The following is a 26,653-nucleotide window of genomic DNA, read 5'->3' as shown; positions in this document are numbered from 1 at the left end:
AATACTAAGCAAGTTTGGTATTAATTTTATTCTATTTTCTGTATAACTTTAAGTACATAAAGGTTTATTTCTACAGGCCTCAGGAAATGGGTAGAAGTCACAGGACAATCTCTCTTCCCATCAAGAAAAGTTGCATATTTTGGTCTGTTTGTCCTAGGGGGAGAATTATATTAGCAATGCTGTGCAAGATTCTTACATAAGACAGACCTAAAACCAGCCTGCAGTTGAGATTTTAGTCCTTTGTTCAGGTGCCTGGACAGAAGCCAAAAGCTGTTGAGCATGACAAGGCAAAGGAGACAGTGAAGATGGATGACAGACACCCATCATGGAAGGAGGAAGGAATGCCAGATTCCTTGGAATGGTGTGGTGTTTCTTCTTTCTTTTCTTTTTAAGTCATCTCTGTAGGGAGGTGCAAGGCACGCATCCCAAAGAAAGAAAGGGCCCAAGACTCCTGTAACTGGCCTGGTGCAGGGCACTGCCACAGAAGCCACTACAGGAAAGCCCCACTGTCTCAGGTTCAGATGGAGCCAGGATGGAATGCAGAATGAAAGGAATACTTAGAGGAAACAATTTTGCTTGGAATGCTAGATGGCCAAGCCTCAGCCTTTGGTCCAGTGCAACCCTTGCCTCAGTTGCCAACAGCAAAAAATTAGTCTGGTTAGAATAACCAGCTGGAATCACACCAGCTTCTGTTACCTTCATACTCACTGTTAGGAAAAGATTAAATTGTGTGAACTTTCTGAGCTGTTAATTCCTGGGGACTGCTTTATCCTTCCCCCCAAACTGTTTTTGTTGTTGTTGTTGTTGGAGTAAACCCAAAGGCTGAGAGCTAAAACACACCAGTCCTGGTTTGCAGTTCCTTAAGAATGGACTGGCAGTGTGGCTGAGTGGATACAGAAAAGCTGCACCTTCCTGCAGAAGATCAACTGACCTGCTATCCCACCCAAATCTCAGCCTGAGGTATATTTCAGTGAAGGCAGGTAGCTGTGCTTCTCAAAGCAGAGAAGCAATTTAAGAGCAGAAAGGTAGAGGAAATCTAGAAAAGAACCGTCTTGATACAGATTTATCCCATGGTGTGAGGGGAGAGGGCAAAGAACCCAGTGGCACTTCGCTTATCCAGCAATTTCTGTCACTGTGGTGACCAACTTCTTCCCATTCCATTGGGTCTTGAACTGCTCAGGGACAGGAAACTCATTCTGCAAATAAAGAAGAAACATGTTTAAATGTGAGCTAAAAAATAAGCTGGGGTTCAATCTTAGACTTTTCTTCCAATTCTTGCATCCATTAAGCTCCGAGAGCAGGTAGGTTGTAGTGAGAAACTGAACCCACCTGAAAAAGCATGGCTATGTCAGTGGCAGTGCCACATCGCCCACTACCACCTCCCCTCCCACCAGCACAACAAAGGAGCAGGGCAGTGTAGGAATGAGAACAAAAGCTCCAAAGCCAGACAGGTGTAGGTGTGAATCCGTTCCCTACTGTTCACTGACCAGTGATCTTGGACAGACTGTTAAGCCTATGAGGCAGAGATGAGAATGTATGGCCTCATGGCACCAACTCAGTAGGGTGCTATGACTCAATTCCTTTCCTTTTTACTACCCTGAGCAGCTGCTCAACCCAAGAAAGGCAGACACCACCCTCCTCTGGAGCGCTCCTTTGTGGGACTACCTCACACTTCTCTGTGCTTGAAGTGCGTGTTGCTGGGTTTGACCCGCTCAGTGCAGAATACCCATCAACTACCTTTGTCTAATGTATGAGGTTTTCAGTCACTTGTTTTTAGATCATACTACTAAAAAGAGCAAGAAACTTACAAAGTCACCGCCTTCTGTAGGAATGAGGACATTCATCTCAGAAGATTTGGCACTGACTATCTCACAGTCCAGGGAATTCTTGCTCAGGTAAACATGGCAGCCATCTGTTTTGTTGATGGAAATAGTTGGCACTTTACCCATTACCTGCAGAGAACACCAAAAACACTAAGTCCCAGCAGCTGGGGAGAACAACAGTAATTTGCAGGGAAAGCTTTCACTGTTTCACATGATTCAGCAACTACATGAAAAGCTCACAGGTGCACAGCAGATATTGGATACCGAGGGCAGGCTGGGATGGATGCTGGAGAGAGCTCACTCTTAGAGCCAACTCCTCTCCTGCCGCATCCAAAGCAGCTCAGCTTACAGACTTTGTAGAATCAGATTCCCACCACAGCAACATCTGTGGGTCGGCTGTGTCTCTCTCTCAATTAATTCCTCAGGGACCAAAGAAAGGAGCCAAGATACCAAGTTACCTGAACTTTGACATCCCTACTATTGATTATCTCCACAATGCCCACCACGTCATCGAACACCAGACCGAGTTTCTTACAGTTATCTAGAAGGAAGGGAGCAAGTCAACAGTGTAACTTTAAAGGAAAGTAATATATTTAAGAATCTTAGGAACTCAGGCTCTAAAACAGAGCCTGCCTAGGACAACAAAAACTCACCTACTGTAATAGAGTTAATTTTGCCCTTGATTTGCAATGTCGTGTTGACACATTTGTATATGTAAGCCACTTGTTTCAGTTCTGTGTCATCAATCACCAGGTTGGAAACATTCTCCTGATTTTCCTGTTAAAGAGACACCCCTTTCAGCAATCTCATCACCAAGCACACACCACCCCCAAAACAGGTTATCCCAAACTTTCCTCCTTGCAGTCTAAGCCAGAATGCTGCATTCACTTGGCTGTGCTCTGTTGAAACCCTGTCCGCTCCTTGTTTCCCAAGTCCCGGCATTATTTACTCACCACTCTCCACTTCTTGCCCTCCAGTTCAAGTAGAGCTGGCTCTTTCTTTGTGGCTGGTTTAGGGGATGGGCTCACTCCTGGTTTAGGTGCAGAGAATGGTTTGGGGCCACTTCGTACGGGACCACTCTGAGACTTCAGGGCAGGGTTCTTGTGAGTCTTCATGTCATCAGATACATGTTTCAGGGCTGTAATAAAAATGAGCTGCCATGTTTCTGTCCTTCATATCAGGGCTTTGGGCTGAGGCAATAACTAACTTCTGCTATGAGAAGTTAGACTGATCCTAACGAAAATGTCAAAGCAAAAACTAGAGCCTTTGAGATGTTTTCTCAAAAGCAATTTTAAAGAAGCACTTTCATAATTTCTCTTTTACCTCAAGATTAACATATAGTTCTTACAAAAAAATAAAAGAAACATGGTATATGTGTATGAATGGGATAATGAGTATGTAAACACGGAAAAAGACCTAGAAAGACATATACCAAAAATATACTCAAAAAAGATATAGCCCTGGTCAATGTGACTCAGTTGGCTGGAGCACTGTCCTGTAAACCGAAAGGTTGCAGGTTTGATTCCTGGTCAGGGCACATGCGCAGGTTGCAGGTTTGGTCCCATCCCCGGTCAGGGAGTGTCCAAGAGGCAACTGGTTGATGTTTCTCTTTCATGATTTTTTCCCTCTCTCTCTCTCTCCCTCCCTTCCCCTGTTTAAAAATCAATACGCATGTCCTTGGATGAGGACTAAAAAAATAAATATGTAGTTTTTAAAGCAAAAAAGAAGAAAAAGTAACATGTAACAGTAAAGAAAATAAGTAAAAAAAAAAAAAAACCCCACAAAACTTGCCCACAGCTAACCTACTGCCCCTCCAAATCAGTGTTAACATTTGGGACTCTCCTTTCAATAATTTTTTCTATTGAATAGTTGCTTTTTGTAGTTATAGCCATACACTGTTAAATTTGGTTTAACCAGTTGACACTTTAATAAAAAATTTTCATGTTATAGTTTCTAAAAGTATCTTTTTTTCTTTTCTTTCTTTCTTTCTTTTTTTAATTTTAGGGAAAAGATTCCATTATTACCTTGAGCAGATTGACCCATTCCTTGCTCCTGCTCCTGGACATGGCCCAACATACTATATAACCAACACTGAGTGACTTTTTTAGCTCTACCAATTCTGGTAGATTTTTCTTAAACACTATTTGGTTCCCGATAGAACGATACTTAATGGCTACATAGCATTTGACCAAGAGGACACACTACAGTTAACCATTTCCTTACTGTTGGATATTTAGGTTGTTACACCATTTTTAGCTACCATAAATATTATAAACTTGTTCTTTATTTCAGATATTTTTATTGGTAGATCCCTAAAAGAAGGCTGTATAGTTTAGACTGCCACCTGCTATATATGAGGGTACCTACTTTCTCTATACTAACATTAAGTAAATCTTAGGCAAAATTTCCATGACTATTATATATCCTCTGAGGAAGTTAACCCCTAACACAATGATGTCCCAAAGGGACCATGTAGTGACATGCAAAAAGCTCTAGGAAAAACTGCTGGCACCATGCCTTGGCATAACATACCTATGAGGTAGAGGACTTCCTTCAACTACAATTCCCCAATTTCAATTTTCATTTAAGCCAACTTTGCTGTCCTTTCGGGCAACGTAAAGTAATATGACACCTCAAATTAATTATCCCTTCCACAAACCAGAATTCTGGTTTACAGGCTATCCAGTCTCTAGCTGGTAAAGTCAGACCCAAACAAGCAACTTACTATATCAATTCTTGCCATAGTATTCACCTACCATGTGTGATGCTCTCTCCCTGATTAATCTGCGCAAACAGTGCTGAGCGTGAAGCAGTGTCATCTGACCCTGAACTGGTAGGCATTGGTGGGGGAGGTGGGCCTGGTGGTGGGGGAGGAGGACCTGATCCAGCAGAGGGTCCAGATGGCAATCCACTCAGTTCTTTTGCCACAGGCCCCTGGAAAAATAAGTGCAGACAACACAGTCATCCTCTCTTCCACTCTGTACAATTTCCAATTGTGTCCTACATGTGTCTAAGGTACACAGGGTACCCACTGTAGCTACCTATCCAATAAAGCTTGATTTTATTCCTTCTCACCATTTCCCAAGGATCCAACTCAACTCTTTTCAACCTTCACATTTTTCCTTTGGCCTCTACATAATTCCAGCTCTAAATCCATACTTCTAAAAATCTACTTACATGTGTCAGCAGTATCTGACTCAAATGTCCAAGACTGAATTCATCTCCTGCCCACTCCTCTACCTGTACAATCACCCCCTTGTCTCTATTTCAGTGAAACAAATCAGCGCCCAAGCTTAGAACTATTCATCTTGTCTGAGTCTTTCAACCCCCTCAATCTCATCAAATCTTTCTTTTATTTTGATTATATGTCCTACAGATTCTTTTGTATCAGCCCCTAGCTCCATGAGCACTTCCATAGTCTGAGCATGCACCCTTATTCCTAACCTATAAACTGAGACTCTCTTAAGGACAAATCTGATCACTTTCACTTTCTTGCTCAAATACCTATGATAGTTATCGTCTACTATAAAGTCTGAAAGTCTCAACCTACCTTCTTTCTCTGCCTTTTCTCCTGAAAGTCTGATTATCTCTCCTTATTGAAGCCAGAGGTGACCTATCTTACATTTACTCTGCGTTTACTTTGTTTAAGCTGTGCTGTTTGCTAGTATCCCCATTTCTCCCACTTCTCACTGCCTTATACTTGCAAAAAGTCTCAGATCATAGTATATCCCTTCAGTACAATCTGTCCCAGTGATATTCACTCCTCTTCCTCATACTCTGCAGTGTATCTTTATTATAGCAGTTAGCTTGGTCATTTATATTGTGGTTTTGTATCTATATTTTTAAGCTTCAAGAGTGCTGGGATAATGTAACTCATTCAGCTGTCTCTCCTACAGCCCAATCACTGTCCCTGTCCCACATTTACTTAAATTGAACAGAAATGAATATTCCTTCTCTGACCCTTGCTTTCTTTAGTCTTTCTTGTTTCCCTTTCCTTCTCTCCTTTTTCTTTCTACACTCCACTGAAAAGACTAGCATTCCTCTTGGATCTTGGTAGTACCAAAGTCTAAGAAACCTGTGGGCCCCATTCTGGAAGGACAAAAGGAAAGAGGGCAGATTCACTGACCGTTTTGCTCCAGGCCAGTCCAGTGGTATGGAACTCTTTAATGTAAGCCTGCAGCTCTGTCCATATACTCAAATAAGTTTTGACCCAGTCCACATGCTTCTTATCCCTGGAAAAATTAAAGAACTCATCACAGGCAGGCAGGGTACATTACAACAGTGATTCCAGAACCCCTCCTATCTGTGAGCTCACATCCCCCTGCCTGGTGTTACTTAGGCTATGCTCAATAGCAGCTTTTCTATCATCACTGAGCTTTTCTTCTTTTTTAAAGCTATTCCCTAATTAGACCAAAGGCCATGAGGATAGGGACTTCAGATCATCTCTCTTTCTTATAACAGTATTCTTCAAACCTTTTTTTTAAGTAGCAAACTGTTTTTTCACAGTAGACCTTAGGAAGAACCTAATACATAAAACTGATAAAAGCAGTCATTCTGTGCACAAAGCCACGGTAGAGGTGATTTCTCGAACATCGCTGTGGAACTCCAGGACTCCCAAGGCTACAGCACAGTGCCTTATATCAAAATATGCCCCTCCTCCCCAAAAAACTTCCATTTAGGAGGAAATAATCAGCATTAAATGATAGAAATAGTCCTGCAGTACAGTTCAAGTCTCCTCTCCTTATATATGAGCTGGAAGACTTACTTTATGGTTATTTAGTGTAAGACCTAATTTTCTCAACTGTAGGTGTGGGGGTATAATAAAAACATGTGATGCTTAATTCCAGATTCCTGGAAGAATTAAGGAGGTGCCTGGTGTTCTGGAACATACTTCACACACATGAAGGCTTACTCCTTCACAGTACTTACTCAACAAATGTTGGCTGACTGACGATGAACAAAAGAAAGGGTGTGGGTAGCTATGCAGCTAAGTAATAGCTACCTATAGTCACTCCATACAATGACTCCCCTTACTTAATACCTGCATTGGCCAGGTAGCCGCTTTCTCTCTTTACCTGACCACATCAATTGTCAGGGTAATTTCCTAGTAAATCTTACTGAAAATTTTGCCACTGGGCCAGATGGAAATCCTCCACAAAGGAATAAAATCTCATCTAAAGAGGCTAATGAAAAGGCATGAGTCCATTTTATCTCCAGCAAAACCTCCTAAACCTGGAAGGGTATGCATTAGAAGACTAAATGGGTCTTTACAAAGCCTGGAGAAGCAGCAGAAGTGGAAGGAGAAACACTTGCTGCTGGCGAGTGCCCCTTCTATAAGCCAATATCTGCCACACTTTCCACTTTCCAGAAAGCAGCCCTGAGATAGGAGACCCAACACAGCAGTCAAGGGCTGCCTTAATCCCAAAGCACTATTCTAGCAAGTATCTGGCTGGGTTTATCCTTTATCCCTTGAGGAACAGCTGGACTTACACATCTTTGTACTCCTTGAGGACTCGGTTTGTATAAAACATGGCAGCATCGTTCATTTCTTTCACATAAGGACCAGGCTTGGGAGCCTAGAGGAAGAGAAGCTGTCAATGACTCAGAGCCTCTCCAGCCCTATCTCTTTACCTTTCTCATCCTTTCCCTCCCTCCCATAGAAGCTGTTCTGCTCACCATAGCCACCCAACCCAAGGCCTGGATACTTTCGCTGACAGCTGACAGGTGATTGAACAACTTGCTGCCTCGGTTCTTCTCCCGAAAGGTTATCACTTCTTGGATCTGCTCTGAGATGGGAGCCAACAAATCAGAAAGCTTATTCTAGGAAGAAATGAAGGGAAAGATTCATGTTAGTCTTTCCATAAAAGCTTTATAGGTTGATCAGCTCTGATCCTGAAGGCAAGAATTCTTTATGGACTACAATGAGCATCCATATAAACTTTGTATTCCTCCTCCACAGTCATGTGGCTAAAATACTGCTCATCATCTTTTTCTCCTCATAGGTTCCAACCCCTCAGGCTGGGTTTTATGGTTCCTCGTGATCAGGACTCACACTCTGACTATATCACAAAATTCTACCTCTTCAGTCTCTTTTTGTCCTACTAAATAGGAGATACTAGTTCATTCCTGGGCTTTTACTCATGATGGTCTATCCAAATGTTCTTCACACTTCGTGAGGAACAGCCCCTCCAGCTCCAGACACAGTGTCCTCCTAGAGCATTTATTGTCAGCATACCCAGTTTTGGCACCGTATCACACACTAGCACAAACTATTAACGAACCCCCGTGAATATGTTTTTCCCTCCTCATTAATTCTTCAAAAACAAGGGCTTTGTCTTAGACTTCTTTTATAATCCTTATAGCCTTCAACACATTGCTAGCTGAGTAGAGATCTATTGAACAAATGTAATTAGGGGGTTTGACATTTGAACAGGCAGCTTAGAGAAAAAAAAGAAAAAGGAATATTGTGTTTCTGTGTTCTTATCCTTTCTCCAAAGCTCAGTTTCCTGAACATCTCAATTACCAGCTCTTAGCATGACAACAGCCTAAAGCAGGAGTCAGCAAACTTCCTGTAAAAAGCCAGACAGTAAACATTTCAGGCTTTGTAGGCCATACATACAGTCTCTGTTGAAATTTCTCAACCCTACCATTGTACATAGTGCATAAAGCAGCAATGGAGAACACTTAAAAAAATGGACATGGCTGTGTTCCAAAAAAAAAATTTATTTACAAAATAGGTGGAAGGCCAGATTTAGCCTGCAGGCTGTTGTTCACCAATCCCTAGTCTAAAGCAAGGGAAATAATAGTGTCTCAGCTGCCTCTTTTGTTTTAGAGAAAAGGTTTAAACAAAATGCTTTAACCACTCAAGACAAATTAAAAATTAGAGTCTAACATATTTAACATTATCTTCTGCTATTTTTTACATCATTTAGGCATGCCAAGAGTCAAAGGTTTTTTTTTTTTTGTTTTTTCAATTACAGTTGTCCCATTTTCCCCCCACTGGAGTCAAAGGTTTTAATACAGCATTGGCAGGAGTTTTACTACCCCTCTGCCTAGGAAAGCCAAATGCCAAAAGAAAAAACAAAACTAAAAGCTTTGGCTCCAAGAAAAATCTAAACTTTCTCCAATTCACTTTTACGCCTAGGCAGCATAAAATTTTGAGGTAGAAGTAGTTAAAGGAGAGAAGCAGTACTTGAGAAGTTTTAGGATCTCCATAGCATTATTAGAGCCCACTTCACATTAAAGCAAGGGAACCACTCTCTATAACCAAAAGGGCTTAGGGAATAGTATGATGACATTAGCCTTGATCAAGAGGCTAAAAAGAGGCTGTCTATTAAGAAAAGCAGCAAGGCCCTCTCTATGAAGCACACCCACCCACACCTTTCCCCATCCCCTCCCCCAGGCAAATTTTCCTTGTCTCTCTCTCCTAAGCTCCAAGGGCCCTTCTTTCGCCTTGTAACTTGTTTTCTGAGCCCATTTTTTCTACAGTTCACTTCTTCTACCTCTGTGACTTTCTAAATAAACTTTCTCTTAAAAAAGAGAGAGAGAGGAAGAGAGAGAGAAGCAGCAAAGTCCCAAAGGTAACTACAATCCTAAGTAAAATGAAAGGATAGTAGATCCCAATAAATACTCAATGGCACATGCCCAGAATGGTTAAGTCTTGCTCTACTTCTGGAAATTGCTGCGTTCATACATGAGGCTGGTAGGCTTATTTTAAAAGCATGTTGTGACAGTACAGCAGAAACCTCTTAACTTCTCCTGACCATCAAACCAAAATGAACCCAACTAGTAGTGAACTTACACCTGCTGGTTGCTGGCACTGAGAGGCTGTAACCAACAGAGCTCGCTCCAACTTCAGACCTGTATGGACCATCTCCGCCTGCCAGAAAAGAGAAAATCAGCTCTCAATGACACATTACAGCTGGAGAGGTACTGATAAGAATAACCTGAAACCTCCACTTCCATGGACTTTGGTAGCAACCTAGGCACTCCATGTTGCTTTCCTCAGGTATTTCAGATCCCAGGACTGATAGCAGAATTACATATACAACTGTTCCTGTTGGAACTAGTCAGGGACGCCTATTCAGGAAATCAAGATAATCAGGGCTAGCCTTAGATGAAATCAAATTAGCAAGTGCACATGCAGTGTGATATGAAGTTCACTGAAAAACCCCTCCTGCATCTCATCACCAAAAAACAGAGAGAACGATAAAGGCAAAGACCTACATTTATGCCTAGAATTCTCAAGGTATTTATTCCTTTAGCTATTTTTCAAATGTTCAGGTCACGATCCATTCACAGGCAATTAATCAAATCAACTTAGTGAGCCATAACCTGCACATTATTAAATAAAATAATCAAAATAAAACAGTAATAAGTGCAGTACATCAACTTGAAATTATTTTCCCCAAAAAAGTGCAGTACAGGTACTATAAGCACTATTTTGTGAAACATATCTGTTATACATATGTATTTTCTTATTTAGGGTCATGGTCAAAAAAAGTTTAAGAAACATGGGCTATGAGCACTATTAAAATATAAAAATTCGAGTAAGTTAACCTGTTTCTTCTGGATTTAAAATATAAAAGTGATACATGTTTTTAATTTTTTTCAAACATTATAGACTGTATAAAGTAAAAATGCAAGCCTCCAACACTCCTATTTAAGTCCCAGTTCCACTCTCTAGAGTTAACACTACTGCCAACACATAGTATCTAAGAGGTTCAAAACAGAGCTTTCAAAGATCAAGCAAGCGGTCCTGCTGAAGGGTCAAGGAAGATCCTAAACATGGTTGTTGCTTACAATGAATCACTCAGAAGACTAGCAATAGGATTTTGGGTCCCAAAGAGAGAATAAATATATATGTGAGTGTGGGGTGGTGGTGACAAGGCTGATGGCAGCACATGAAGGGAAGTGGGTAGAGGCAACAGTACATGAAGGGAGGTGGGTGGAGTGGCACCTGTCACTGCCTACTTCATATTCTTGCTGTGTGATAAGTATGAAAATAACTCATATTAGCATAACCAATAACTATAAAACATAGTTTCATAAATGCTAAGTCATGATAATGACTCTCTTGAATAAGCCACCCTAAGTTTGGTTACATAACACATTGGGATGAAGTTCTCACTAAAAAGATGAACGGAGCTATATTTTATGCACCAAGCAAGTTATCTGTATAAAAGAAGCCCACACAGATTATGTGATAAAAGCAGGGGGCCTAGAAAAATCTGAGGAACGGTTCCAGTGCCTGGACTGAACTCCAGGCAGGAGTTGGCTAGAAAGGAGCCAGGAGTCTCGCAAGAGGCTCTTAAACCAAGGACGAATAGAATTTGAAGAAAGCCATCAGTCCTTTTTAAAAGAGGAAAAGCCCTGGCTGGTGTGGCTCAGAAAATTGAGCACCAGCCTGCAAACCAAAGGGTCGCTGGTTCAGTTCCCACTCAGGGCTCATGCCTGGGTTGTGGGCCAGGTCCCTGGTTGGGGGTGTGTGAGAAACCACCACACATTGATGTTTCTCTTCCTCTCTGTCTCCCTCCTTTCCCCTCTCTCTAAAAATAAATAAAATCTTTAAAAAAATAAAAATAAAAGCGGGAAAAATGGGCAAAACATCCTTACGTGTTTTTGTACATCTCCTCCAATCTCTTTACTGATCTTCAGGTACTCTGCCACAGGACCAGCAAGCAGGGAGTCAAATGCTTGCACATAGGGAACTGCTCCAGCTGCAGACAGACCCACCACAAATAATCAGTTATACATCCGAAACTCAATTTTTATTAAAAGGCAAGGCTACCCAGTAAACATAATACTAGAACATGAGTCAAGAAACCTAGGTTCCAGTTTCAATACCAGCACTACTGGTTGTGTTCCCTTGACTAAGACTTTTTTCCTCTCTGAGCTTACTTTTATGTATAAAATGAAAATAAACAAAATGTTCCTTTCAGTTCCAACATTCTATGATTCAGTTGGGGCATATGCAAAATCGCCCATTTGCCCATCATTTTAAGAGAGAAAAGTTTAATAGCACTTGGCATTTGTCTTACACTGGAGTCATCCTGCTAAAGAAAGAACAGGAAATAGCACACAAGCAGGAAGTTCTTGCGTTAAAATAACTTAACCACAGGCCTCCCTGCACAAGTCTCTTCCTCCTTTATCTGTTCACAGCAATAGAAATTACAGGCAATGAACTTTCTAGATTAAGCACTTTGGGAAGCTAGCTCCAAAAGATAGAATACACTGTGAGAGAAAATTTCAGGGCAAGACACTGAGTCTTCACTCAGAGCACTCTTCTGGGCTGTGCATTGCTTACCTTTTGGAGCACTGTCTCCATACCCACAGTGCATGTCGGAGGGGTGAGATACTGCCTCCAGGCGGCCCACAACCCTCTCCAGTCTTTCTACCAGATTTTGCATGTCAGCCATAACGTACCACCTGCTGAAATAGGACAAATGTCATTTGTTGTTTTAACATTACATAGTACCTACCTAAGGAGAAAAGACAGATAACTATTTGGGGTGAAGAGGATGCCAATTCTGAGGAACAGAATCATTTAATAATAAAATAAGATGGAAAAGTAGTCTTGCAGATTAGTCTAGCATATCTGCAAAATCATAAAAACTTCATTAAATAAGAAAACTATCCAGGAAAAGGTATTTACTGAAAGCAAATGTTTACTCACTCAAAGACTTACTGAATTTTTATGATGCCACAAAATTTGGAATTTAGAATTTACAAAGTATAGTCACATTTATTATCTTAGTTTGTGCCTTCCAAAAACTATTCAGGGATAGAAGGAAAATTATTACACTCTTAAAGATAGGAAACTTAATATTGGTGAAGTTAAATGACTTGCCTATAGTCAGTCACATGACTAGATAACAGGGAAGCCAGTACTCAAATTCAAGTCTGTCTCAAAGTTCAGTTTTTTTTCCTACATCTTGCTGCCTGCATGTGAATGCCCAAAACCAAGATGAGTATGATAGTTATCATGCCCTGAATAACTTATAATCTAATACATGAGACTTACCATGTACCTTAACTAACAACTATAAATTTAAAAAATGAAGGTGACCTAAGAATAACAGAATTTATGGGGAAGAAACTAACAGCTGAAATGATCAGATAAGCACAGCATGGAGAGGCTACCATTTGAGCCAGGCTTCAAATAAGAGTGGGTGGGGTCTGGATATGAAATAGGGAAGAATATACATCCAGGAGAGCCACTTACAGATCTTTCATAAGTACTATTTTATCTGAAATAGTCTCATTAAGTGTCTACTATCCTCAAGACAGTATGCTCCACCAGGGAAGGGACCTTCTCTGACTTGTTCCCTATTATGCTTTACCATCTAGACACTACCTGACAGGCAGAAGGTGTTCAATAAACATTTATGAAATTAATGAACCTGAAGTATAGCAACCCAAAACTCCAAAGGGACAAGTGTTCTGAAAGCTGCCCATATTATATATATATATAAATAAGTGTTAAATGTTATCAATATACACAAAATGCTTGAGACCATAAGTAATCTCATGAATATCAGTGAAATTTCAATCAAAGCCATGACTTGGAGATATTCCATTTCAAAGCATTAATTAGTTCAGGTAACTGAAGCCAAATCAGCTCAACTCCTTGGACTCTACGTAAAATGACCATCGCAATTACAGTTCCCCCAAAGGTGACATGCCAGAATATCTCAACTTAACACACTGGCCTCAATGTGGAAGATATAAGCAGCTCACAGAATAAAGTATCCAGTTCATTCTCTTCTGTGTATGTGCTCTGGTCTCTCTGGGCTCTGCAACTTGCCAGAGAATGTTGTTTAAAAGAGAATCAAAGAAAAAAAATGAGAATGTGAACCAAATAAACTTTTCCATTCCCTTGGGCTGGAGATGCAGCAGAAGCCTCCAACTCTCTGCTCCACTCACAAATGGAGACAACTATATAGGAACAGCCAATATATTCTCCCTTATGTTATGCTACACATTCTGCATACTGTCCAGGGACAAACTCACATGTAATTTACCATACTTGATAAATCCCAGGAGAAAAGGCAGCAACTGCAATAAACTACCAAGCTATCTTCCATTAACAGATACCACCTATTCTAAAACACGTTCTCTTCATACACAATGGATGCTATAGGTTGAGACCAGTGTTAACGTGGAAACACAGTACAAATGTCTCTAGGGACTGCCAGGGTTGGTAAATACTTACCAATCTTAGGAGTTTAATATAGCTTCATAGGATTTTGGCTCCCTTTTCTTCCCTATTTCACTTATAAGTTTTAATTGCTAAATGAGCTACAGTTCTGCTAACTTAAGCAAAATGAAAAGGGCAATATGACTATCATTTATAGCTAATCTCATTGTACCACTAACCAAATACAGTATTCCCTCACTTATCGTGGGTATTATGTTCTAGACGCCCCCACGATAGGTGAAAATCTGCGAAGTAGCAACCTTACATTTATTTTAGTATTTATATAATTTTTAAGACTTTATAAACCCTTCCCACACACTTATAAACCGTTCCCAGTCCCTTGTTAACCTTTCCCACTCCCTTAACCTTTTCCATACTTTTATAAACACTACTTATGTTCTTAAACATATTCTACACTTTTAAACCTACGTAACTCTAACAACATACGTATACAGTACCACAAAATCCCGCGATAAAGCAAAAAATCCATGATAAATAATTACATATCATATTTTTTTTAATCCCACAATACAACGAGGCCACAATAAGTGAACCATGATATAGAGAGGGACTACTGTATAGAACAGTAGCTGCTTTTTTGTTCTTGGCAGGGGTGGGATGAAATGTGAGATGATATGGGAAAGAATGTCCAGAATTAAAGGAACCAAAAGACATGCCTGTCTCTTTACGCACACATTCACATTCTTTAGGTGGTTGGGCTTGTCCGCTCCCAAACCTTCTCCTATCATAATGGTAGTATCATCCAGCCTGCTTGCCGACTGATACCACCACAACCACCTATGGACTAACAACTCCCAGAGCAGCAAATCCAGTGTCGGCCACTCTTCGAGGATTCAGAATTTTAGATCCAGCATCTTCCTAGATATCTATACCTGGAGGTCCCAAAGGCATCTCCAGCTGAAATGTCCAGAAAAGAATTCATCACCTTCCACCCCCCGCCCCATTGTCTCAGTCGTCGTCGGCAGCCGTCCGTCTCGAGAGACGATGGTGTAGCTTCTTAAGAGTCTATCTGCACCGCCGAGAATGGCTGTGCAGTCCGACTCGGGAGTGACATGGTATCTGTCTCCTCCCGTGTTGAATAGACATCTTGTGATGACGCTGAAGCTACAGAGCCTGGGCAGGGTAATATGGAGGGTCTGCTGTTGCCCATGCAGCAGACCCCCCCTCTCTTCGCAGCTGAAGGGTCCAAGGGAAAGACGGAGTCGATACAGCTTGGGTTCAGGTGCGCCGCAGGAGTTGCCGGTGTTGACTACAACGTCAAACCGCCTTAGGGACTCCGGCTCCGGATTTTCTGTCGGGGTTTACTCCCTTAGCCTTTCCCCTGAAGAGGTATGCCGCAAGGCAGCGGAGGTTTTTTGGAGTCAGAGTTTTCCTTCTCTGATGTACCCTGACTGGAAGATCGAACCAGCGACACTTAGCTCGCAGGCCGACCCTCAATCCACTGAGCTAAACCAGCCAGGGCATTGTCTCAGTAATCCAGCATTATCATCAATCACCTGACTGACCAAGCTAGTAACCAGGGAACCGTTAGGCAGTATAGTGGGTTAAGAGCATTGCCCTTAGAGAAGTCAGACAGATGGGGGTTTGAATAACAGCACTCACTGGCTCTGTGACTATGACTGTTAACAAATTTTCTGAGCCTCAGTTTCCTTATCTGTGTAATTGGAACAAAAATACAAAATTCAAGGGGCTGCAGTGAGAATCAACAAGAAATACATGTAGAGGTACTTGGCTCAGTCAGAAAGAATAGCAAGAATTCCAGAAATGTTAACTAAATTACCTTCTTCTCCACTTCCCAAATCTAATCAGTCATCAAAATCCACAGGCTCCATCTTGCATATCTCTTAAAGAATTACCTCTTGCCTTCATCCTGACTGATAAAAATTAATTTTTTATGACTTTGCCTAGATTACTGCAATAACCTCCTTGCCAGTCTCCCCTAATTCCAGTAATACACTCTCTTTATCCAGTCTCCATATTATTGTACCACAGTGATCCTTCTTAAATGCAAATGTAAATGATAGGCTTTTATTTAAACTATGCAGAGTAAAGTCCAAACAAGGTTTCCACAATCTGGCCCTGCTTTATTGAATCCTTCTCCTCCCGTTTTATCTCTTGCCACACCTTTTCTCAGCACACCACGGGAATCCAAAACTGCAGTATTCCCTCACTTTTTGCGGGTATTACGTTCTGGACGCCCCTCCCTCCTCCCCCCAAGAGGTGAAAATGCGCGAAGTAGGAACCTTACATTTATTTTAGTATTTTTAAATATTTTTAAGGCTTTATAAACCCTTCCCACACACTTATAAGCTGTTCCCAGTCCCTTATTAACCTTTCCCACTCCCTTATTAACCTTTTCCACACTTTTATAAACACTACTTATGTTCTTAAACATATTCTACACTCTTAAACCTATGTAACTTTAACAATATATGTATAAAGTACCGCAAAATCCCGCGATAGAGAAAAATTCGCGGTAAATGATTAAATATATTTAAAAATCCCACGATACAGTGAGGCCGTGATAAGTGAACCGCGATACAGAGAGGGACTACTGTACTTGCATTTTCCAGAAAGAGTCGTGCTTTCTCTCACTTCTGAGCCTTTATAATGCTATCCTCTTTGCCTGGTTGCTTTCCTTCCCAATCTGCCCTGTCTCAGAACTCCTACTGCCTTTTAAGACTCACCTGAGGTGTTACCTTCTCCAAGAAGCTTTTCCAGTTTGGCATGCTTTTCCCCCTTTCCACAACTCCTGTCGTTCATTATGCCTTAGCTAAGGTATCACCTCCCCAAGAAGCATTGCCAGTATGTGCTCTCAAAACACTGTGCACTTATCTCTACCACACATGGAACACATAGGTTTAAAATCACTTATTTAATAGTCAACGGGCAATTAGCCGCCCTAGGACAGGAACCATGTCTTGTCTTTGTAATTCCAGTACAGTACTACAAATGTACTAGGCACTATAAATACTGTGGTTGGTCTAAGGGTCCTTGGGGGGGTAGCGGGTGGGAATAATAATAATAATAATAGCCTCTACCCTCAACACAAGTTTAGCTGCCTTCTCTCCCTGACAAATCTGGGGAGAAGTGGTTTTTCTCCCTTTCTTTCTTGTTTGTTTGTCTGCTTTAGCATCTTACCAACACCCTGATCTTTCAAATAAATTCTGCCTTCCTGGGCAAAAAAATAACATTGCTATAGAGATTTTCAGACCAATTCTATAGAAAAATAAGCTTGTTTATTAGATTATGTAACATCAATTTAAAATAATACTCCCTTATTGATATGCTTTATATCACCAATCTGTTGCTTCAAGACTTCATTTTTTAAAAAGACAATTCTATGAGGCATATTGTGAAGTAATTGATCCCCATTTTTAGAATGAAGAAACTGACAGAAGTGAAAAAGCTTACCAGATATCAACCAACCAGTGGGCAGAGAACCTAGGTATTGAAGCACAAATTTTCTGAATCCTAGTCTGAGGCTCTTCCTACCACCCCACATGGCTTTTAAGCAGTCAAGTGACTATGGGGTTCATCAGAGCATCCAGTCCCCTCTGTTTGCTGAGCACAGTACAGTGAATTCAAAGCCTCTTCATGGTGTCTTTAGTTATATTATTAGCAGCTTTCAATTTTTTCCATGGAGGCCAATATTTTTCACATTTAGGCTAGATGACACATGTTTGGAAGGCAAATGTTTAAATAAGGGTTTTCCAAAAAAAAAATACATAATTGCCAGAGCAAAAAAGACTACCTAATATTGCTCCTTGCAATTTCTGATTAGCAAAAGCCAAGAACTATATGTAAGCTACATAAATGAATGTACAGATTCTCAACTATTTAAGCACTTATGATAAAAGCTTCAGAAAGAGACATGGTCCTAATTTCACAAATCTAAATAAAACTAGGATTCAGGAGACCAAGGTCTGAGTCCCAACTCTGCCATATATTAACTGTATTACTTTAGGGCAGTCATATAAGGGATCCTCACCTAGCACACAGAGAGGTAAGGATGAAAGGAGTACATTTTATAGATGAATAGTTACTTTGAGAGCCTTCAAATGTAAAATGTTAACACTGCATACTGTGTGCTAGAATATAGGCCTCCAGGACGAGGGATATTTATCCATTCTCTTCCTCCAACCCCATTCATTTGTAGCATCTAAAAGAACCTGGCACACAGAAAATGCTCATAAAATCAAAGTGCTTAGCACTGTGGCAGCTACTGAAGAAATAGAAGAAGCTTTTATTCTTATTGGGAAGGACAATGCAGATGAAATGTCAATGTAACAAATACTGAAGACTATATTTTTTAAAGTTTTGTTAGATTATCCAATTTCACCTGGATCAGGGAACGTTAAAATATCAGACTTCATACTAAAACTTTTTCTTTGAAGAATGTTGTACAGTTCTGAATTATATAGTGTAAATGACTAGGTGGTTGGAGAGCTCAGAAGAAATCAATGGAGGGAAGTGGGACATCTTGCTAAAAAAGGTAAAAGAACAAAGGGAAGATAGTCCAGAGCAATCAGAAGCAAAGAGAGAACAAGGAGGCTATGTACAGAAAGTACAAGTAAGTTAGCCCGCATAGATCATGCAGCATCAAGTACCATGGGAAGTAAGGCTGGATAAGTTATAGAGGGCAGTGAAAGCCAGGCAGTATTTGAACTTGAGGTTGTGATAAATCTTAAGCCATTCAAGAATTCTGAGTGAAGGAATAATACAATGAAAGTAAAATTTTACAAATAGTCTCTAATAACCAGAATGGGATTTGGAAAAAAGGGGAAGATACAAGGGTCTAACCCTGAAAGCTTGCTGTAACAGAAGAAAGCTACTACAAAAAATATTTTTTATATTCCAAAGTTAAAAATCCACAACATCTAGCATCTAACCAGATATTAGAAACCAAATGAAAAGAATCAATTAATCTACAAATAACCAGTTTTAGGCAACTAAGAGACCAGCACCTGAATTAAGTGCTATAAAAATATAACGAATGGTAAAACAGTTTTTCTACCCTAAAGGAGCCTAGCAGGAGAAACAAAGCTACCTTCCATTGAATCACTGGCTCTCAGAATTAATAAGGAGTGTAGAAATAATCTTGTAAAAAACACCATCTGATGCCGGAACAGTCCTTTCAACATTCCCAGCAGTTAGTCAGGTAGCCTCTGTTCAAATACCTTCAGTGTGGAGAGCCCAAGACTTCTGGAGCAGCCCATTCCACTCCGACAGCTCAAGCATTTAAAAGTTCTTCCTTATATGGAGACAAAATTGGCTTCCCTGCAACTTCCACCCACTGATCTTGGTTCGCCCTTGGAGGTCACACAAAACAAGTGTGCATTAAACACAGAACAAGTAATAACTGTGTAGCACTGACTACCAAGTACAGTAGCATTCAGAGAAGGGAATCCAAGGCCCTGGCTGCTGTGGCTCAGTGGATTGAGCATTGGCCTGCGAGACAAGTGTCGCTGGTACGATTCCCAGTCAGGGCACATGACTAGGTTGCACGTCAGGTCCCCAGTTGGGGGCGCGAGTGAGAGGCAACCACACAGTGATGTTTCTCTCCCTCTCTTTCTCCTTTCCCCTCTCTCTAAAAATAAATAAATAAATAAACAGAGAAGGGAGTCCAAGATGACTCCAGAGTTGCAAACCCAGTAGCCTAAGGGAATGATGACACTATAAGCAGATACATGTTCTGCAATGTTCCAATTAGGGCAAAAAGATGAGGTAGGTTTTGGATGTATAGAGTGTGAAGAGACGAAGCTTCTAATAGAAATTTCCAGTAAGGAGGAATAACGCTTGGGGAAGAACAAGGCTGGAGATCAATGTCTGCAAGTCATCAGCAAAGAAATGAATAAACTCTTGGAGGGATATCATGTGGAGCAAAAAAAAATTCCTAGAACCTTGGTTCTCCAGCAATTTCTTTTGTGGTCTGAAACCAAGATAAATCATAAATGGCTAGTGATACCTGTCAAGGCTGCTTCATACTCTCATCATTCTAACAATTCAAGCAACCCAATTCTTTCTGCCTCTTCAAGGAAGTTATTCAGAAGTAAGTAGAACCAGATTACTCCTGCAGTTCTTTTCTCATCTCATCAGGTAATTAAGCCAGTTGTATGAATTTCTACTAGAATAGATGTTTTCTACTTTGTCTGGTAGTTGTTCCTCTAAATCATAACCTTAAGTGAAAATGAAAAGAAAGAAACTATACAAGTCAGCTTTATATGCAACGGTAGCACAACTGATCTGCTTCAAAATGCCTCTCTTGGCCTTGGCTTTGTAATTCTCTTCCTGAGATGTTATCCTAAGAAAATAATCCTAATGTGGGAAAAATGATAGGTGGGAAGATGTTCACTACAAGGTTAGCTTAGACTTCTGATAAGAGCATGATAGCTAAATGCACTGAACAAAAAAACTTGAAGAAAACAAAATTTAAAGTATTTGTCACAACAGAAAATTTGTCCCCTACTTTCCGTCGTCGTCGTCGGCAGCCGTCCGTCTCGAGAGACGATGGTGTAGCTTCTTAAGAGTCTATCTGCACCGCCGAGAATGGTTGTGCAGTCCGACTTGGGAGTGACACGGTATCTGTCTCCTCCCGTGTTGAATCGACATCTTGCGATGACGCTGGAGTGTCCTCTCCAGTGAAGCTGAAGCTACAGAGCCTGGGCAGGGTGATATGGAGGGTCTGCTGTTGCCCATGCAGCAGACCCCCCCTCTCTTCGCAGCTGAAGGGTCCAAGGGAAAGACGGAGTCAATACAGCTTGGCTTCAGGTGCGCTGCAGGAGTTGCCGGTGTTGACTACAATGTCAAACCGCCTTAGGGACTCCGGCTCCGGATTTTCTGTCAGGGTTTACTCCCTTAGCCTTTCCCCTGAAGAGGTATGCCGCAAGGCAGCAGAGGTTTTTTGGAGTCAGAGTTTTCCTTCTCTGACGTGCCCTGACTGGAAGATCGAACCAGCGACACTTAGCTCGCAGGCCGACGCTCAATCCACCGAGCCAAACCAGCCAGGGCTTATCTCTTAAACTACCACTGAGCTATAAGGCATTAGTTAGTTCTACTCTTAACAATATAGAAATTCTCATCACTAGGCTCTAACATGTCACAAAGCAAAACTTAGACATGCCAATAAGAGATACTTACAAGTTGGCTGTTTTAACCCAGAAACCAAAGAACAGACACCACTTTGCCCCAGTAAAGATGCCGTCTAAATCTAACCCAAATCAGGAGCCACTGTTCTTCCCCAAGCATTTGGTTTCACTGATGAAACCAATGACATTTAGTGTCTGAGTCATTGCCACCTAAGGCTTAGATTAAGAGAAAGAAAGGCCTATCTTCTAGGGAGGGAAAGAATCCAATTCAATATCAGCACTAGTCTCCTGTTCCCTCTTTAACATGGTCCTCTATCTGAAACTCCAGGAGTAAGCAAAGCTAGTAATAGTGTACAAGCTGAAGTCAGACTTGAGAACTAGCTGTTTCAATGGTCTGGGGCAGATAATTTTGTGTGGCAATGGGTTCCTCTCTCTTTCTGTCTTACATTAAAGGATTACGAAGACTAACTGCATGAGAGCATTGAGCAGGCATCTTTGACATTGTATAAGGAAAAACTGCATTGGCTGATTTCAACTGGGCAATTGCTTTAAACAGAACAGCATTTCCCATTCTCATGTATAAAGATAGATTCAAGGATGCCATTTGCCCCTAGCCATGATTCAGCTACAATTAAATGTATGAAAAGGTCTGTGACTATAAGTCTATAATTAACTTAAGTACAGGAATTCTTATGACCTCTAGAGAAAAAAAGAAAAAACAAACAAGAAAAGCAAGCTCATTCCTTCCATAAAGCATTTCAACTATAACTATTTTCCAGTCGGATGGAAAAGTTTGACACAACAGGTTTGGTAACACAAGGCAAACAAAGCTGCATTGTACATGAGGAATATTTTCAGAGCTACAATTCTTTTTATGGGGTTTACATGATAGTGTATCAAGAAGAAATAATTTTACAGTGGATGCTGTAGCTGCATTAAAGATAAAACTAAAATGACTTAATAAAAATAAACACTGAATAAATCATAAACTATATGAAATTTAAAATAAATTATAATCTCTGTCCACTAAACCAAGCTGTCTAACTGTAGACAACATGAACAAAACAGGAATTTATATATTTCCCAATATAGAGGATATACAGGGTGGGGCAAATATAGGTTTACAGCTGTTTGTATGAAAAATAATACAATAATTTCCCCATCCTGCATAAATCTCCCAACTTTCACTGTCAGTTAACACAAAGCTTTCTACTAGTAAGTGCCTAAATCAGTAGCATTTCTCTATTAAGATTACATCCCCTGATGAAAAAACAAAACAAAAAAGCAAGTCCTTCAAGGATCACCCAGGAATTCTTTGAATAAACACTAATTCTTGACGTCTCAATGAAACACGCGATTCATTTACTGCAAGGTATCCAGTGCTTCTCATGTGCCATACACTGTGCTAAGCATGGCCATGGAGCCTGTTCTCAGAGAAATTAGTTGGATAAGACATTGCACAATCACAGCTATGATACATTTTAATGCAGTGGTTCTCAATCACAGACAATTCTGTCCTCTAGGAAACATTTTTGATTGTCACAGTTCAGGGAGTGCTACTGGCATCCAATAGGTAGACTCCAGAGATACGGCTAAAATCCTACAAGGCACAGGACAACCCCACAGCAAAAAATTATTCAGCCCAAAATGTCAACTGTGCCAAGGTTGAGAAACTGTCCTAATGTAATGAGGAGCAAAAAGGAAGTGCTACAGGTACAAATAAAATACTAATGTGGCAGTTTAGTAATTTCTAAATTAGAATGGCAATCTGCAACACCCAATGAAAACTAATTAAGATAAAGTTCTGATTGTGGAGAATTTTGTAAACCAAACAACAGTTTAGACTGGATTCTTTGGAGATATGAAGCCAGTGAAGGGTACTAAGATGAAAATGGTTCTTTTTAAGGTTAGTTTGGTTTGGTTGTGGTAGAGAAGTTGGAAGTATAGGTATGAAAGCAGGTTAGTAAAAAACAAAGAAAGAAACTGATGGTGACAATTCAAAGAAATAATCAGAACTCGGGAAGATATGGCTTGAGAATCCTCAGATTTTGAATCTCAGGATTAAATTTCAAACCAGAGGGTTCAACTTCCAATGACACTTTGCATTTGCTCATTTAAGTAAAATGCATCTTTGATTCACAATGCTTCACAGAAAACTGAAATGAGGAAGTCACTGTTTAAAAGATTTTATTTACTTACTTTTAGAGAGGGGAATCAAATCGGCGACCTTTCGGTTCACAGATTGGCGCTCAACTCACTGAGCTATAGCAGCCAGGGTGAGGAAGTCACTTTTAAAAGGCTTAGTCCCTGGTTAAAAAAATAATTGCTACTAAACAAATGTATGTATAACCAAGAAAAAAGATGAGCATAAAGATCACTCCCTCAGGTTGGAAACAAAACATTTTACAAACTAAGCAGCTAACCTCTTCAAGGCAAAAACACACTCTACAAATCTTAACACCACCATTTCAGTTTGCGTGACTAGTTGTACTGGACAAAGTACTTTCACTACTACTATTTTATTTAAACTTCTCTGAGACATAAATTATGTCCACCTGATTGATAAAGTTTTTCAGAGGATGAAAAAGGCAGGAAATTCCTTCGTCCTTTTTTTTTTTTAAATTGATTTTTAGAGAAAGGAAGGGAGAGAGGCAGGGGTGGGGTGGGGCAGAGAGAGAGAGAGAAACATCGACTTTGTTCCACTTACTCATGCATTTGTTGGTTGCTTCTTGTATGTGCCCTGGCGGAGGATCAAACATACAACCTTGGCATATGGGGATAGCTCTAACCAACTGAGCTATCCAGCCAGGGCAGGAAATTCCTACAGAAATTTCTTCATGCTGGACTGCAGCAACTCAAACAATAAGCAAACTGCCAACCACAGAATAAAATACAAATGCATTCAAATAAGGCATCAGAAGCCATTCATAAGCTGGCAGGCATCTACCTTTTTTCTGGTCTTATCTTCTGCCACAAACTCCAGGTTCCAGTACTTCTCTGAACATAAGCCCTCTCTTGCCTCCACATCTTTGCTCTGTTTCCACTAGTTGGGATACTTTATTAGTCATCTTTGCTTGGATGTGCTGCAAACACCTTGAACTCAGTATGTCCAAAATTATTTTCTTTCCATGCTACCTCCCAAACTCACCTCTCCCTCTCACGTTACCTACCTTGGTAAACGGTACCACCCAGTTCCGTAAGCCATAAAACCAGGCAATCATCCTAGACTATTTTTATTTCCTCGATCCTATAAACAATCAGCTTCCAGTTCTATGGATCCCATCTTTTTAATATTGCTCAAATCTGATTCCTCTTCTTCCCACTGTCATTGTCTTAGTTCAAGTCAATATCATGGCAACAGCTTCCAAACACTGGTCTACTTCCTTATCATATCTCTTCCCACTTAACAGACTGAACTTTCTAAAACATAAATCTGATCCCATCATTTTCCTACACAAAACCCTTCAAAGCCTCTCCATAGTTTTCAGGGTCAGATCCAAATACCTTAGCATGGTTTACAAGATCTTAATATTTGACCCCCACCACTTCCCATTTCCTCCACTCCTCCAAGCATTACTAGAATTCCAGTCACATTGAACTACTCATGTCTTTCATCTGTCCAGATCTCCATGTCCCTGCACTTGTGCTCTTTGCATGGATATCCCTTTTCCAGATTCACCACATGGCTAAGACGTAGCCTCCCTTTCTTCCTCAAAGCCTGAAAACCTGGCTCAGATATTACTCCCCTGTTGTCTCATAACCCTGTGCTCACTCTAACAGTGTAAGCCATCCCTGCTTTACTTGTCTGAACCCTCCTCCACTCGATGAGAACTGCATTCTTAGCAACCAGGGCCAAGAGCCTCATTTAATATGTGCCTCACACATATTAAAGGCTCAAGAAATAATTGAATGACAAATGTGCTTGGCTGTGCCATTTTTCACTTTAACAGGGATCCCTACAAAAAACTTCAGCTGACAACAGTTCTGATACTAACCTCTGCCTTAAAAGGGTGCCATCCTCTCTTCGAGTTTATTCCTATTCATCCTTCAAAACTCACCTTAAACTTTTCTTCTGCAGAAGAGATTTTCCTGAGCTGTGTTCCATACTTCCATAGTACCTTGTTGTTCTTTCCTAATACTCATTGCATTTATAACTACTTTTTTTAAAAAGGTTTTATTTATTTACTCTTAGAGAAGGGAGGGAGAAAGAAATCGAGAGAAACATCGACTGGTTGCCTCTCGCATATGCCCCAAATGGGACCTGGCCTGCAACCCAGGCATGTGCACTGACCAGGAATTAACCTGTGACCTTTTGCTTTGTGGGATGATGCCCAACCAACTAAGCTACACCAGTCAGGGCTATAAACTACTTCTTAAACATCCCTGCAAACACTGTTAGCTCCGTGATGGCAGGCTCTAGCTGGTTTTTTGTTTCAAAACTGCATTCCCTGGATGTGGCAGAGTGCCTGAGACAGAATAAACACAACTTGTACTAAATTTAATCCTGTGAGGTGAATAGAGATCTCCTCTTAAAAAGATTTTTTTTAAATGACTTAAAAATAAGTTAAACAAGGCCTCTATAGCCACAGATAAACTTAGCAGTAAGGTAAGACCAAACCTGAGCCATCTGATTTCAGGACCAGGGGTATGCAACAACTTCAATAAAGTTAACTCGGCTATTCAGAATAAGAGCAACAGACTAGGTAGAAGGGAAGGCTATCTGAGTGCAAATACAAGAACCTGCCCCACCTGCCCCTCTCTCTTTTCTCCAGGCATTCCAAACACGCTGCATTACAAAAATTTTTTTAAAGTTCCAAGCAGCCTTTATATTGTGGCCTTTAACTTGCAGTTGCCCAAGAGAGGACACCAACCGAAAGACCACTCCAAGACAGAAAGGGGTTCCCGGGAAATGAATGAGGGAAGGATCTGCAGCTTAGATTTAAGAAACTGAGGTGATGATTCCAATTCCTTCCCTCATTCGTTATGTGATCGTAGACCAGCCTCTTCTCTCTGGGATCAATTTACCCATCTGTGTACTGGGACCGAGATGGGGATAAGGAAGATTACTGAGGTCTCGGAGATTCCTTCCAGTTAGAACACCTTAGGAATCAGGCCTCCGCTGAGGCTGATGACCGGGACTGAGAAATCCAGCGGAAGGTCCTCCCCAGGACACCCCGGTTCAGTTGGTCACCCGGCCCCACCTCAAGAGACAGCGCCCAAGATCCCAGGTCGGCCTGAGGGCCTCCGCCCCAGCCCCCTCAGCAGGATTCACCACGCGAGAATAGGCGAGAAACATAGGCCATTAACCACACTAGGAGTTTGTGCGGCGCTGAGGGGACCCTAGTCCCTACCCGGCCGCGCACCCTCACCTCAGAGCTCTGCCTCACCTCAGGACTGCGAGCAGCCGCTCTCCACTTCCGGCAAGAACCGCCCAGCAATCTCCGCGCGACCCACTTCCGGGCCCTCACTGGGCGCGGCACCCCCACCGGAAATGAACGGCCGGCTGAAATAGCTGCCTAGAG

At 41.1% G+C, this 26,653-nt stretch overlaps 1 protein-coding gene across 4 annotated transcripts; it reads right to left on the bottom strand.

The window, feature by feature from the left end:
- Nucleotides 1-9: 9 nt before the first annotated feature.
- On the bottom strand, nucleotides 10-26,639 carry CAP1 (cyclase associated actin cytoskeleton regulatory protein 1). Of its 4 annotated transcripts, none has more exons than XM_090269183.1 (13): nucleotides 26,501-26,639; nucleotides 12,130-12,254; nucleotides 11,439-11,542; nucleotides 9,625-9,702; nucleotides 7,500-7,643; nucleotides 7,314-7,399; nucleotides 5,950-6,055; nucleotides 4,580-4,757; nucleotides 2,777-2,961; nucleotides 2,477-2,600; nucleotides 2,282-2,364; nucleotides 1,809-1,952; nucleotides 10-1,196 (listed from the first exon to the last, which is right to left on the bottom strand). In XM_090269183.1, exons 2-13 carry the CDS (start codon nucleotides 12,239-12,241, stop codon nucleotides 1,113-1,115), a joined length of 1,428 nt encoding a protein of 475 aa, XP_090125309.1. In that variant the 5' UTR covers nucleotides 12,242-12,254; nucleotides 26,501-26,639; the 3' UTR covers nucleotides 10-1,112. The 4 variants fall into 4 exon arrangements, with proteins under 4 accessions (XP_090125309.1, XP_090125312.1, XP_090125308.1 ...); XM_090269186.1 differs by having other exon boundaries at nucleotides 12,130-12,251; XM_090269182.1 differs by having other exon boundaries at nucleotides 26,519-26,639.
- Between the last annotated feature and the right edge of the window lie 14 nt (nucleotides 26,640-26,653).

This window comes from Furipterus horrens, unplaced genomic scaffold (assembly GCF_987537825.1).
Source record: "Furipterus horrens unplaced genomic scaffold, mFurHor1.1.pri manual_scaffold_3, whole genome shotgun sequence".
Lineage (NCBI taxonomy): Eukaryota > Metazoa > Chordata > Mammalia > Chiroptera > Furipteridae > Furipterus > Furipterus horrens.
The sequence above is the reverse complement of the archived record's forward strand: the minus strand, read 5'-3'. Positions and strand labels throughout refer to the sequence as shown.